Below are 15,193 nucleotides of genomic sequence, written 5' to 3' on the forward strand. Positions count from 1 at the left end.
TAAACATTGTGTTCAGCTTCAGTCCAGTGTGACCGAGTACGAGTTCTGTCAGGAAGACTACCGCTTGCTGCAGGTGGAGTTCTGGTCGAAGTTTTACGCATGTTGCGTACAGTACCAGGACGTTCTGTCCACGCCACTCGCCCTGCATGTGAGCCCTTCCACAGCCATGGTCTGCGTCCTCAAGAAGGTACCTGATCTCAGCCTCACTTCATTTTGTTGAAGTGAAGAAAGAGTGTGTGTTTGTGTGTGTGTGTGTGTGTGTGTGTGTGTAGGTCAAATGAAATCAAAATTGTCCCTATTTGCTGCTTTAGTACACATCGCTTTTCTTAATTTGAATGCTTCATTTATAGATGGCTGTTTGATTTTCTGAGCAGCCTGATATAGAAACATTGCCTCAACCAACAGCGACTTTTTTTCTGATGCCTCCTTCAGGCCATGCTTGCAATTCCTTTACTCTGTACACAATACTCTGGCTGAGTATTGATCAGAATTGTAAAATTATGAGATTCATAAATCAAATGTAACCTAATCGTTTATTTAAAGTAATAATTTGTATTTGAATATGGATTTCATGAGAATCTCCAGCCTGTTGCAGGACACTCCCTGACTGGTGCTTACAAAACTTACTTCAATTATTTTTAATGCTCTGTCTGACATAATGCAGAAATAATACTTTTATTTTTGTTTTTTGGGAACTGTTCTATTGACCTCTATACTTACTAATAATCCCACTAATTTTAGAACATATTGAAACTTAACTAATTAAGCACTGAAACCAGCAGTGCATTTAGTCGTCTGGTAAGTCTGTGCATGGGAATCACATTTTCTCACTTAAAGACCAGGTCACGCTACAGTACGCATTGAATGACATTAATTTGAGTTACTCATCAAAATTCTAGGATTAAAAGTTGTTCTCCCGCATGCCTCAAGTGGCATCAAAATCTCCTGAATGATGTGCACAGCATTCGTAAGTCCAGAGACATGCAGAATAAATTCGTTTTTATAAACGGGCTGAGACAATGTACAATTCAGAAGCTCTAATAGCTAGAATATGAAATTACATCTTTTAGCTATTTAGAGACTTGTTTAAATGCAATAAATCCATTTTTGCTGTGTGACTTATTAGACTGGACAGTAAAAAAGAGTGGAGCTCAAAATTAAACAACATGAGCTTTTGTGCATCTGTGCTCCACTGATATATACAGAGCTGCCAACTCTCAATTGACACTTTTCACACGCTCTCACGCCACACATCCATTTTCTCACGCACAGAATCTCAGCTCTCAGATTCTGTCACTTTTATTACGAAATTCAAACAATAAATACCGTTTTGGCGCTTGTAAATGTGACGCGACAGATCTCTAGCGGCACGTGAACCGATCATCTCTAGCTAATAGTAAATAAACACGAATGAACACTGTTGAAAGATACAGTAGGCTACAACTTACCGAAATGTATATTACTCGTACATAATATCGATCATAAAAAAGCTGGAGAACAATTATGTCACATAACATTTACCTCAGGAAAGCCATTTGATGACCATAATATAGGCTATAGCACGTTAGTTGGCTAGAAAAAAAAGCTATAGAGAGTATTCTGCTAAATATGTGTACTATATTACATATTTATTATATTTTTACTTGTATAATTAAATAAAGTTGGTATTATAATAAAAAAACGCATATTTAATTTGAGTTATTTTTAACCTAAAATAATACTGCCAGCTGATAGGGCTCTCTGTATGTTTACAGCATTAAGGCCCTTTCACACCGGATGCGTAACGAAAAAGCGAAACGAAAAAGCGAATAGTTCATGTGCGAATAGTTCGCATCAAAACCATTCACATCAGCCGCGACGCGAATTTGCGACGTCTGTGACGTTCAGAGAGCTTAAAAATTCCCAAACTTTCGCGCGAATCGCGCCGACAGCTGAGAAAACATGGACACTTCATCATCATCATCATCATCATCATCATCATCATCATCATCCAGTCATAGTCATAGCATCCAGTGAAGACGAGCTTTTCATTTTATTTAGAAGACAGAAAAGAAGGTTTTGGGTGCACCCAATCTTACAGAACAGAGAGTCTGAAGGGGAGTATGTGCACAGTTTTTTTTTTTTTTTTTTGCGTCTTCAACTAAACACAGTGCGTTTTGTAATGTAACTACACATTACATGTAACACACGAAGTAAGTTAAAAATCATTCGACTAGAAACTGTAGATATCACACAAAGAATGTATAGTATAGCCTACTAAAAGCAGCCCTAAATAGTCTCACTACATTTTGTTACGTGTTCAAAGTAAACACGGTCTCTGTCTCTATCTTTGACGATAATAGTGTTAGCTTTCTATCCCAAATGTAGTTTGGCCTGCTAGCCTACACAGCACAGGTCTATATGACTAAAACTATCACACAACAAACTCAGTCAAGATAACCGAGTTGGTTGGCAATGCTACGCCACACATTGTCTTTCAAATCGTTGTCCTTGTAGTATGTGATTGGCTGAAGCCTATTCTGTCGCCGCAAAAGTAAAAAAAAAATCGACATCGAAGCGAATAAAATAAAAGTCGTTTTTTCGCCGCTGCGCATTCGCGTTCGGTGTGGAAGCACTCATTACACAAACAGCTGATCGAAAAATAAAACCATCGCGCGAATTCGTGCGTCAAAATCGCGTCCAGTGTGAAAGGGCCTTAAGGTGAGTTGTTTTTTTCTTGAGAAAAATTAATGCCTATCTTGTTTAGCCTACCTAATATTTATCCAAATGAGTCAATATTAAATCAAATCACAATAATTGAATTGAATACACTTATTGTGATGCAATATTTTTTTTTACATCTCTCCCCCCCATAAATCTCACTCCAAGCAAAACTCAAAAGTTGGCAGCTATGTATGTATATACATAGCTGCCAACTTTTGAGTTTTGCTTGGAGTGAGATTTTGCAATTCAGCTCATATATGCTGAATTGCAGAGCTTGTGCAAAGATATCCACGTTGCTATAATCAGATGCTTTTTTTAAAAATGCTTTGTTTTCTCAATTTTGTTGTGTGTGTTTTCTTGAGAGGAAAGCGCGCAGCACATATTTACATATTCATCCAAATGCCGCTCTCAGCAGTGTGGGCGGCATCGGATGTTCGCTAACAGCATATCGCTGGTCATGTATTTCTAACTTCGTTTTACCCCTAAACGAAAAATAACTTTGCTGTGAGTATATTATATTGGGACCTTTACCGGTCAAACAGACCAAAAAACTACAGGTTGATCCCAATAATTAAAAAAAGTCAGATATTTGCATTGCCGATATATTTTCTGTTTCTGTTTGTTTATTTATATAGCACTGTTAAAACACAACCAAGGTTGAACCAAAGTGCTTTACATACAGATTCCAATAAGGAATAAAAATAACGACATACCTAGTAGGGCTGTACTCAACCAAAGAAAATCTTGGTCGACTGAAGTCCTGAAATTTTCGACTAAAAATCGACTAAAATCGACTAAAAATGACGGTAGGAAAAAAAAAAACGTGAAATTAATTAGATGCGCACTGTGCGCAGTACTTGGTAGCCTTGTTGTCCGCCTAAATGAATTCTAAATAAACATAAAAAACTAGTAGGCTATTTGCAGTATATTAAATCGTTTTTGACCTAATTATTTTGCACTGAAATGAGTCTGACACTCGAGTCTGTCGGCTCTGACAGCGTTGCATCACGTGCACCTGCGCAATATCATAGCTTATGATTTCCGAAAATAGTACTATGTTGTCAACTAGTGATATCATCACAAGAACTGTTGAGGAATAGGCAACATAATTTAGACAATTATTTTTGTCATATGTTATAATAAGTTATAACTGTCAGACACTATAATTTCACCGTGCATGTCCTCGCACCGAGCGAGGCTGAACATGAGCTCAGCTTCACAGCTGAGACACGAATAGACTATTAACTTAAAGCTTTTACTCTTAATAAACACAAAAGGCACGTCCACTTTAATAAAAAAAGAATTTTTATTAAACAAACCAGATCAAGAGCAGAAACGAAATAAAGTGCATAACTGAAAAATAAAGCATCCTAGGCTCAAAACTAACACAACCAACAGCACAGCGCAATTGCGCATTGGCTCCAAATAAAAAAGTCACTAAAACATTGAAATATGCAAATTCTGATATGTTCATATAGCCTACTCAAAACAGACAGGGCAAGCTAACGCAGACAAGTGAGCTTACCAAGATGATATGTCATGTTTGTCGTCGAGCTGTGGAAAACTGTTGCTTGCAAACTTTGCATTCGACTTTTTTACTGTTATCAATTTTAACAAAATGCTGCCACACAGTCGATTTCTTTGTTGTTGATATGTTAGAAGAGGACTGACTAAAACACTCTCACAATTAAATAAATAATATTCAGCATCAAACCTTCTATAGTTATCGCTCTCTCTTGGGTTGGGCTAATCCAAAAAAGGTGAAAACAAGGGGGGTGTTCTGAAGACAGACTGTTACAGTGAAACAAGGGTACTCTAAAAACACCCCCATTAGCAGTTAGTGCTTTCCACCTGATGAAATGAGCGCGCCTCAGCGCGGCAAAACTGATTAAATAAACACGGCAAAACTGATGAAATGAACGCGGCAAAAAATCGACCAATCAGAATTTTGGTCGAACCAGAACGTATCGACCAATTAATCGACTAATCGACTGGGACAGCACAGCCCTAATACCTAGACCAGTCAATAAATAACATATAGAATGTCACATCTACTCATTATAGGCTAACGACATCAGATGTGATTTACACAAATGCTTAAAAATCGACAGCGATTTTGCAGACCTGATAGATAGCGGCAGTTCATTCCACTGTCTCGGCCCTGTTACCGCAAACGCCCGATCACCCTTCTGAAGGCGTTTTGTTCTAGGCACTATCAGTAGTTCCTGATTCTCTGAGCGTAGTGTTCTGGAGGGGGTATACAAAGTTAAAAGATTCACCAAATATGGTGGGGCCTGGTTATTTAGCGATTTATAAACAAACAGTAAAATTTTGTATCTTATTCTGTACTGTACTGGAAGCCAATTTAGAGACTCCAGTGCAGGTGTGATCGACTCATATTTCTTTATCCTCATTAAAAGCCTCCCCGCCGCATTTTGGACCGATTGCAGTCGAGACAGAGATGCGGCGGTGATGCCACAATACAGTGAATTACAAAAGTCGAGCCTTGAAAAGATAAAAGTGTGGATAACTCTTTCAAAGTCTTTATTTGATAGAAATGGTTTGGTTTTAGCTAGTAGACGCAGATTGTAAAAACAAGCCCGGACCACAGAATTTATTTGTTTGTCCATTTTTAGGTTATTGTCAATTAAAACGCCTAAATCTCTAACTGTAGATTTCGTGTAAGATGCTAGAGGACTTGAATCTAATATAATTTCTGCGGATTTATTTTGATGGCCAAATACAATAACCTCTGTTTTGTCCTCATTTAACATTAACATAGCCATCCAGTTTTTAACGTCCTTTAAACACTCTAAAAGCGACTCGAATGCACTGGTAGAGCTGAGTGGTAGGTACATTTGTGTGTCGTCGGCGTAACAATGAAATGACACTCCATACTTTCTAAAAATGCTTCCCAGAGGGAGCAAATATAATGAGAATAGTATAGGAGAAAGGATAGACCCTTGCGGGACCCCCCACGGAAGTTATTTTTTTCCTGAGGTCATATCATTATAGTTAACTGAAAAACATCTACCACTCAAGTAGGACTGAAACCATTTCAAAACTGTGCCTTTTAAACCTACTGAGTGTTCCAGACGGGAAATAAGGATGTCATGGTCAATCATGTCAAAAGCTGCGCTTAAATCAAGCAGCACTAGAACAACCTCATCTCCTTTGTCTAAGGCCAAAAAGATGTCACTTAACACTTTCAAAAGCGCCGACTCTGTGCTGTGGGCAGTTTTAAACCCTGATTGAAACATTTCTCCTATTACATTTTTATTTAGAAATGATAATAGTTGCTGCAGCACAACTTTTTCTAAAATTTTAGAAACGAAAGAAATCTGAGAAATTGGCCTGTAATTTTTCATATCGTCCTGGCCCAAGTTTGGCCGCTTCAACCGCGGTGTCACCACAGCATGTTTAAATTCTTGAGGATATGTCCCACTGGACAGGCTCTTATTAAACAAATGTGTGATACTCAGTGCTACACAGTCAAAGTTCTGCTTTAACAAATGACTAGGCATCAGATCATTTGCACCGCAAGTTGGTTTCAGTTTTTGTACAATATCCTCCAAGACTGTCAAGGTGATAGGTTCAAAGGCACCCCATTCAGCAGTGCAGGCAGAATAGTTAGATGGATCTGTATTTACCAAAGGAATCTGGGAGCGTTGATTAACAATTTTTTGGCTGAAGAAATTAAGAAAGTCCTCACAAGAAATAAGTGATGACTTTTGATGTATGTTATTTAAAGGTTGCATTACAGAGTTAATAATAGAAAATAGGAGTTTTGAGTTATTACTATTGGCCCTAATTATATTGGAGAAGTAAGTATTTTTGGCCTTGGTTACAGCTTTTTGATAACTAAATAGAGCGTCTCTAAGAGCGTCATAGTGGACTTGTAGTTTACTCTTTTTCCATTTCCTCTCACTCTGCCTACATTGCTTTCTGAGGTCCTGAGTGTTATCATTTAACCATGGATTTATTTTTCTTTTATTGCTTGTCAGTCTGAGCGGAGCGATAGCGTCTAAAATGTCCATGCAAGTTGAATATAGTAAAGTCCAATGCTCATCAACACTTAAAAGATGAAGCGGGGTTTCCAGCATCAAAATATTGCTCTTAGTTTTAAACAGTGCTGAGAAGTCAGTACTAGAGGTGCTGCTTAATCTCCTTGACCAACGCCTAGAGTCCCCCTGGGAGACAGGTTTGATGGTAGTAGAAGTCTTGAAGATTATTGGCATGTGGTCAGAAAAGTTAGTCTCACAGATATTTACATCGTCTATTTGCAGGTTATGGGTTAAAATTAAGTCTAACATGTGTCCTCGTTTATGGGTAGGGCTTTTAACCCATTGTATTAAATCAAACGACTCTATCAAATTTAAAAATTCACTTGAGAGGGTATCATTTGCACAACAAATATGAACATTAAAATCACCCAGAAGTAAGAAACAGTCATAATTCGTAGACATTGCGCTCAAAAGATCAGAGAATTCCTGAACGAAAACCTTATTTGGTTTTGGGGGCCGGTATATTAAAGCCACCGTAACAGGGTTTATAGCTGCGATTTGAAACAGTTGTAGTTCAAAACTCTTCGGTGGTTCGACCGTGAGTGATTGGCATTGAGATATATTGGTTGATCGCTAATCTTTTCACTCTTTTCCAGGGCTTTGTGTCTTTTCTGTTACCCTGCTTTGCAGTCGACCATCTTTACCTTTCCTCTGATGAATACCTGTCCTCTGAAGAGGAGACTCCAATTGCTGAGGGTAAGAGGGCAGTGTTTACTGCAGTGTCATCGTTACTGAATGATGAATAAAATCGTGAAATGGCTCTAAACATTTACTAGATAAACTGTAAATTGTTACGTTTTCTAATACATGTACAGTGTTTTAAGCACAAATTGCTTCTGATAGTGCTGCATGAGCGGCACCATCTGCAAGACACCCTTAGCATGTTAGCTAGGGATCAAAGTGCAAAATGCTAGTAAAAATCGGTATTGCCAGGTAGGGGTGGGCGATATGGTAAAAATATCACATCACGATTTTTTTCAGGAAAATCACGATTAACGATTTTATCACGATTCTTTTTTATGTTGGTTTTACTATTTTGTGACTGAGCATTACAGCCAAACTAATGTCTATATTTTAAAAAACAAAGCCTTAGGTAACAAAATATAAAATAAAAAAGAATGGCAGACAGGCGAAGATAAAAAAATATTTGTCATTATTTTCTTTGTTATTAAATATTAAGATCAAAGATACACATTACACACACAACTTAATATACAAATTAAATAAACAGTGCTTTGTTTTCAGCTACAGGTGTGTTTAACAGTAGCATTGACGAAAGTAATTAAATGAACAAATATGAAAATAAAACAAAACAGACTTCACTGTATAAATTATAAATTGATACTTATTAAAGCTACTATTAAAGTTATTAGTCAAGAGCAGTGAGTGATTTTCTCTTTGCATTTTGTTGTTTTAACAATAAAGGGATAGTTCTCCTAAAAATTCTAATTGTCATAATTTACTCTCTCAAGTTGTTTTAAACTCGAATAAGTTTCTTTCTTCTGTTGAAAATAAAAGTTATTTGGAAGAATGTGACTTCCATAGTATATTTTTCTCCTATGGAAGTCAATGGGGACCAGCTACTGTTTGTATAGCCACATTCTTCAAAATATTAATATTAGAACAATATTAGAAGGAAATTAATACAGGCTTGGAACAACATTATAGTGCGTAAATAATGAGACAAACGGCAGCGTGTTTACTATTGCTACTGTCTCTTTAAGAGCTGCACTCGACGCGTCTTTTATACACGCATTTGACAAGCAGATTTTCTCTCAATTTTCTCAAGTTTGCTTTCACTTTAGACATCACCGACTTTGTTTATGTAAACCTTGTGTGTATTTGACAGTATTAGCACAATAAGACTCGAAAGATAACTCAAGGCGCTGGTAGACAGGCTTTTATTGCATGTGAGCTTCGCATGTACGCGCTGAGAAACGCACATGTTAGAACAGCGCATCAGCACGCGAATTAAATGTTTAACCGACAAGGCATTAAAGCACATACAAATTATGAACTTTTGTGAACTGTAGTGTCCCGTTCCGCTGCGTTAACATTTGATCTGAATATACGTCGCGTTGTTCAGTATGTTGGGACAGAGGAGCCAGAACAGCAACTGAGACTGCGCGATACTACGATATTTCTTCAAAAGCAGATCGTGGAGACATTTTAATCGTCCACGATAAAAAATCGTCATATCGCACACCCCTATTGCCAGGTAACTTAATGAATTTTCACAATGCATGGTTGTGAGAATGTGAGATGGCTCAGTGTCATCATCAAATCACAACAGTTGTGATGCACTGTTATATATATAAATATATAGTCTGACGCGCTGCATTTTTCAGAGTAAAGCACAGCAGTTTCGATTCACAGTAAATGTTACTCTCGAAGTGCTGTATGTGTGTTTGAGTCGCCTATCATTAAGGTTGGGTACATAGTATCTATATAGGGCTCCCTTGTAAAAGAGATTTAAATATCTCAATGGGACATCACCTGGTAAAATAAAGGGTAAATAAAAAAATAAAAAAAATATGACCAGTATGTACCGGACCGAATCAGAACGCAGATTTCGGTGCCTCATTTCGTTGCAACTTAACCCTTTGTATATATACAGTACCAGTCAAAAATTTGGAAACATTACTATTTTTTATGTTTTTGAAAGAAGTCTCTTATGCCCATCAAGCCTGCAGTAAAAAAAAACAAAAAAACAAAAAAAAACACAGCAATATTATGACATATTACAATTTAAAATAATGGTTCTCTTTTTTTAATATATTTTAAAATGTAATTTATTTTTGTGATGCAAAGCTGAATTTTCATCAGCAAGTACTCCAGTCTTTGGTGTCTTATGATCCTTCAGAAATCATTCTAATATGATGATTTGATACTCAGTTATTATCAATGATGGAAACAGTTTACGCTGTTTAATATATTTTTTTGGAATACTTTTTTCAGGATTCATTGAGTAAAACGTTAACAGCATTTATTCATTAAAACAGCATTTATTCAAAATAAAAACATTTCTAACAATATAAATCGTTACCATCACCTTTTATCAATTTAAAGGGATAGTTCACTTTGAAATTAATTTTTGGTATGTTTTAGCTTACCTCAAGGGCATCCAAGATGTAGGTGTCTTTTTTTCCGCAGTAGTTTCAATTTTTATATTTTTAGGTCAAACCGTTCTTGTCTGTCAGTCATATAATGCAGGTCTATGGTCATTATCTCAAAGAGCATGCACAGAGTCCAAATTAAAACAATTTCCTGTCATCCAAATTAAACAATTCCCCATCGTAAGTACACATTGATGGCCTCAGACACGAAACGAGCGGTTTGTGTGAGAAAACGAACAGTATTTATATCGTTTTTACCTCTTATACACAGCCATGTCCAAGTGATCTGATCTGACGTGTGCGCAGACTGGTGCATAGATATATACACTAGATGTCGCCTTGTCTACGGCAGTTCATTGGAACGAATGTCTTTAAGGTGACATCTAGTGTATATATCTATGCACCAGTCTGCGCACACGTCAGATCAGATCACTCGGACATGGCTGTGTATAAGCGGTAAAAACGATATAAATACTGTTCGTTTTCTCACACAAACCGCTCGTTTCGTGTCTTAGGCCATCAATGTGTACTTACGATGGGGAATTGTTTAATTTGGACGTCGGGGAATTGTTTTAATTTGGACTCTGTGCATGCTCTTTGAGACAGTGACCATCGACCTGCATTATATGACTGACAGACAAGAACGGTTTGACCTAAAAATATCAAAATTGAAACTACTGCGGAAAAAAAGACACCTACATCTTGGATGCCCTTGAGGTAAGCTAAAACATACCAAAAATTAATTTCAAAGTGAACTATCCCTTTAACGCATCCTTGTTGAATTAAAGTACTAATTTCTTAAAAAAAAAATAGTTATTGTTCCCAAACTTTTGAACGGTAGTGTATATTGTTACAAAAGATTTCTATTCTAAATAAATAGTTCTTTTTAACTTTTTATTCATCAAATAATCCTGAAAAAAGTATCTCAGGTTATAAAAAAAATATTAAGCAGCACAACTGTTTCCAACATTGATCATAAATCAGCATATTAGAATGATTTCTGAAGGATCATAAGACACCAAAGACTGGAGTACTTGCTGATGAAAATTCAGCTTTGCATCACAAAAATAAATTACATTTTAAAGTATATTAAAAAAGAGAACCATTATTTTAAATTGTAATATTTCATAATATTCGTTTTGTTTTTTGTTGTTTTTTAACTGCAGGCTTGATGAGCATAAGAGACTTCTTTCAAAAACATTAAAAATAGTAACGTTTCCAAACTTTTGACTGGTACTGTATATACGATCACACCGGTGTCATTAGAACCTTCTGTGCATCACATGATTAACTGCTAAATTCAAATGTGGAGTGTTAGGGTTTCCTTCTTTTTTGTCTTCATCTGATCACATGCCTTTTATTAGACTTAGATGTGAGCCGTGACGTCCTGCAGCTGGTTCAGTGTCTGCGCCTGGTGAACGAGTCTCTTCCAGAGGACTTGGCCTATGAGATGGAGAAAGCCCTTGATGACCTACTGTCTCCAGAGAAAGTGTCAGAGAAAATACTGGATGGTCTTTTGGCCAGCGAGTCAGTATGCTTGTATCACTGATTTAATTCAATCAGATTAGTAATTGATCAGTTTGATGTCTAAAGTGAAATGTTCTCTTCAGGAGGAATGTGATCGAGGAGATTGCAAATAAACTGCAAGACATCTTTAACCCCATTGTTGCCATGAACACACTGCTCAGAGAACTGGACCTTGAAGCTGATGCAGAGACGGACACCAGACCTACAGGTACCATTAAGCTACACAATGATAATCCATAAAAACCTTGCAAACCAGTACTGGCTACCTGGGTGTACTGGAATTGAGAAATTACAAAAACATATTGAGTTTGGCAGTACATCTGATCAAAGGGTTCGATCAACTTCAGACAAACCATTATCATGCCATCACTACAAATACTTAAAGGGATTGTTCACACAAAAAGTGAAAATACTGTCATTATTTACCCACACTCATGTCTTTCCAAACTGTGTATGAATTTCTTTCTTCTGTGGAACACAAAAGAAGGAATTTTGGAAAATATATATATATATATATATATATATATATATATATATATATATATATATATATATATATATAGGGGTGGGCGATATGGTAAAAATATCACATCACGATTTTTTTCAGGAAAATCACGATTAACGATTTTATCACGATTCTTTTTTATGTTGGTTTTACTATTTTGTGACTGAGCATTACAGCCAAACTAATGTCCATATTTTAAAAAACAAAGCCTTAGGTAACAAAATATAAAATAAAAAAGAATGGCAGACGGGCGAAGATAAAAAAATATTTGTCATTATTTTCTTTGTTATTAAATATTAAGATCAAAGATACACATTACACACACAACTTAATATACAAATTAAATAAACAGTGCTTTGTTTTCAGCTACAGGTGTGTTTAACAGTAGCATTGACGAAAGTAATTAAATGAACAAATATGAAAATAAAACAAAACAGACTTCACTGTATAAATTATAAATTGATACTTATTAAAGCTACTATTAAAGTTATTAGTCAAGAGCAGTGAGTGATTTTCTCTTTGCATTTTGTTGTTTTAACAATAAAGGGATAGTTCTCCTAAAAATTCTAATTGTCATAATTTACTCTCTCAAGTTGTTTTAAACTCGAATTAGTTTCTTTCTTCTGTTGAAAATAAAAGTTATTTGGAAGAATGTGACTTCCATAGTATATTTTTCTCCTATGGAAGTCAATGGGGACCAGCTACTGTTTGTATAGCCACATTCTTCAAAATATTAATATTAGAACAATATTAGAAGGAAATTAATACAGGCTTGGAACAACATTATAGTGCGTAAATAATGAGACAAACGGCAGCGTGTTTACTATTGCTACTGTCTCTTTAAGAGCTGCACTCGACGCGTCTTTTATACACGCATTTGACAAGCAGATTTTCTCTCAATTTTCTCAAGTTTGCTTTCACTTTAGACATCACCGACTTTGTTTATGTAAACCTTGTGTGTATTTGACAGTATTAGCACAATAAGACTCGAAAGATAACTTAGTCCAGTATCAAGGCGCTGGTAGACAGGCTTTTAGTGCATGTGAGCTTCGCATGTACGCGCTGAGAAACGCACATGTTAGAACAGCGCATCAGCACGCGAATTAAATGTTTAACCGACAAGGCATTAAAGCACATACAAATTATGAACTTTTGTGAACTGTAGTGTCCCGTTCCGCTGCGTTAACATTTGATCTGAATATACGTCGCGTTGTTCAGTATGTTGGGACAGAGGAGCCAGAACAGCAACTGAGACTGCGCGATACTACGATATTTCTTCAAAAGCAGATCGTGGAGACATTTTAATCGTCCACGATAAAAAATCGTCATATCGCACACCCCTATATATATATATATATATTATAGAGCCCGACCGATAAAGGATTTTTAAGACCGATACAAATATTTGGTGATTTAAAAATCCGATATTCCGATATATCGGCATATCGGATTTTTAAATCACCAAATATTTGTATCGGTCTTAAAAATCCTTTATCGGTCGGGCTCTATAATATAAATATATATATATATATATATTTTTTTTTTTTGTTGTTTTTTAATCCAGAAACGCGTAACAAAACATGAACAAATTTCCCTAACATTAGTTATTTGTCTAAGTCCTCAGCCTTACTAAAATAATATAATGCAGTTTAAAAATAAACTTGTTTGTTTTATTGTCACAACAGAACAGAATATATTAAAGTTCTGATAAATATAATGTATAAAAATACAAACTTAAGATATGAAACTTAAAGTCCTTTGAACAAAAAGTCAACTATTATTATTAATATTGACAGTAATAAATCAATTATGTAATAATGTGTGTGTGTGAAGAACTGATAAGATTGTAAATGTGTACCTTGAAATGCAATGCAAGTCGCTTTTGATAAAAGCGTCTGCAAAATGTCAATGTTATAAGCTACCTTATAATTACAATGTCAACTTGCTTATCCCTTTACCTGCACTCTTTTAATTCTATCCATCTATTCCATCAAGCTACAACAAACCATTTTCAATCCTCATTTGCTGCCTGCCTTCTAAAATCTACTACTTAGTGATGCACTAAATACATTATGTGACTCGTTAATGCTGCGGCTAAACGAAGTCAGCAACGCACACTTGGATTTCACACACGTGTAAAAGAAAAGCTAACTTTTATGCACAGGCTATGTTTGATACTTTTTCTCTGTCTAAATGTTCACTCCTCGCGTGCCTAACTTACATTTCACAATGCAGAAACTGGAACTACAGATATGCTAGTTATAAATACAGTAATCATTACTGCTCATTAGCCGCGTTTCCACTGTCGGGCCAGTGCGAGCCAGGGCTTTAAACGGGCCGTGCCGGGCTAATAGCCTCGGGCTAATAGCACCGGGCCTGCATTTCCACTGTCGGGCCAGAAGCTCCACAGCGCTTCACTAAAACACACCCGTAACACGCCTCTCTGGAACAACGTCACACTAACCCGTTCACCAACAAATGGAAGTTTTATCAGAAAACTAATCAGAAATCACTGGAAACAGCGTTGAAAACAAACATGATCAAAGCGGCCGTTTGCTGGCATTTTTGTTGTTTACTTGAATATTTAAAACCCAAGCATCGATGTTTTACCACAGGTTTACAATAAAAAGTGATACATTGATCATAATGAATTAATTTGTCAAAATTTCACATTAGTCACTCAAATAAATTACCGTTAGGTCTATTTCACAAAAGAAAGAGGACACACGTACTTCTTCAGTCGCATCTGTTACTGTTTATCTGGTAGTTACAGGATATATTTACGTCACATTTAGAAAGAATGATAATTTCTACAAATATATGCCACCAAAAATACGACCTGAGGAGCTTTAGCACTCTCTCGACTCCCATACAGATATTTTCAGTCAGAGAAACAGAGGAAGCTCCCGAAAAAAAAGTTGCTTTATTTTATCATGATAGTCCGGTATAAAGAGACGAGACGTAGGCTACTGACAGATAAAATAAAAACATGACTGTGATAGCCTTTATGATTGGTCTGATTTCTTCAAGCGTTCACTATGTTTTTACACTATGCGTATCTTCAAGCGTTTACTATGGTAATGGTTAGCGCGCATAGTCTTTTGCATCACAAACACAAGGCATTCAAACATGAACGCGAGTTAAAGAGGGAGAGGTGCGCGCGCGCGTGCTGAGAGAGCAGTACCGGCGGTACCGGTAGATTCTCAAACTAAATAAGGTTTAGGCGCTTTGAAAAATCGCTCAAGGGGTCTGCAATGTCGCTAAGTTGGCAACACTGT

General features: G+C 36.4%; 1 protein-coding gene across 2 annotated transcripts in view; it reads left to right on the forward strand.

Annotated features, from left to right (window-relative positions):
* nup160 (nucleoporin 160) overlaps nt 1–15,193 on the forward strand; it is a 129,873-nt gene that overhangs the window by 44,934 nt on the left and 69,746 nt on the right. For both annotated transcript variants that reach the window (XM_082160408.1, XM_082160409.1), the window contains exons 12-15: nt 17–187; nt 7,364–7,463; nt 11,248–11,410; nt 11,494–11,618. In XM_082160408.1, coding sequence (XP_082016534.1) covers nt 17–187; nt 7,364–7,463; nt 11,248–11,410; nt 11,494–11,618 — 559 coding nt within the window. The remainder of the gene's footprint in view (nt 1–16; nt 188–7,363; nt 7,464–11,247; nt 11,411–11,493; nt 11,619–15,193) is intronic.

This window comes from Leuciscus leuciscus, assembly GCF_965113295.1.
Source record: "Leuciscus leuciscus genome assembly, chromosome: 25".
Classification (NCBI taxonomy): domain Eukaryota; kingdom Metazoa; phylum Chordata; class Actinopteri; order Cypriniformes; family Leuciscidae; genus Leuciscus; species Leuciscus leuciscus.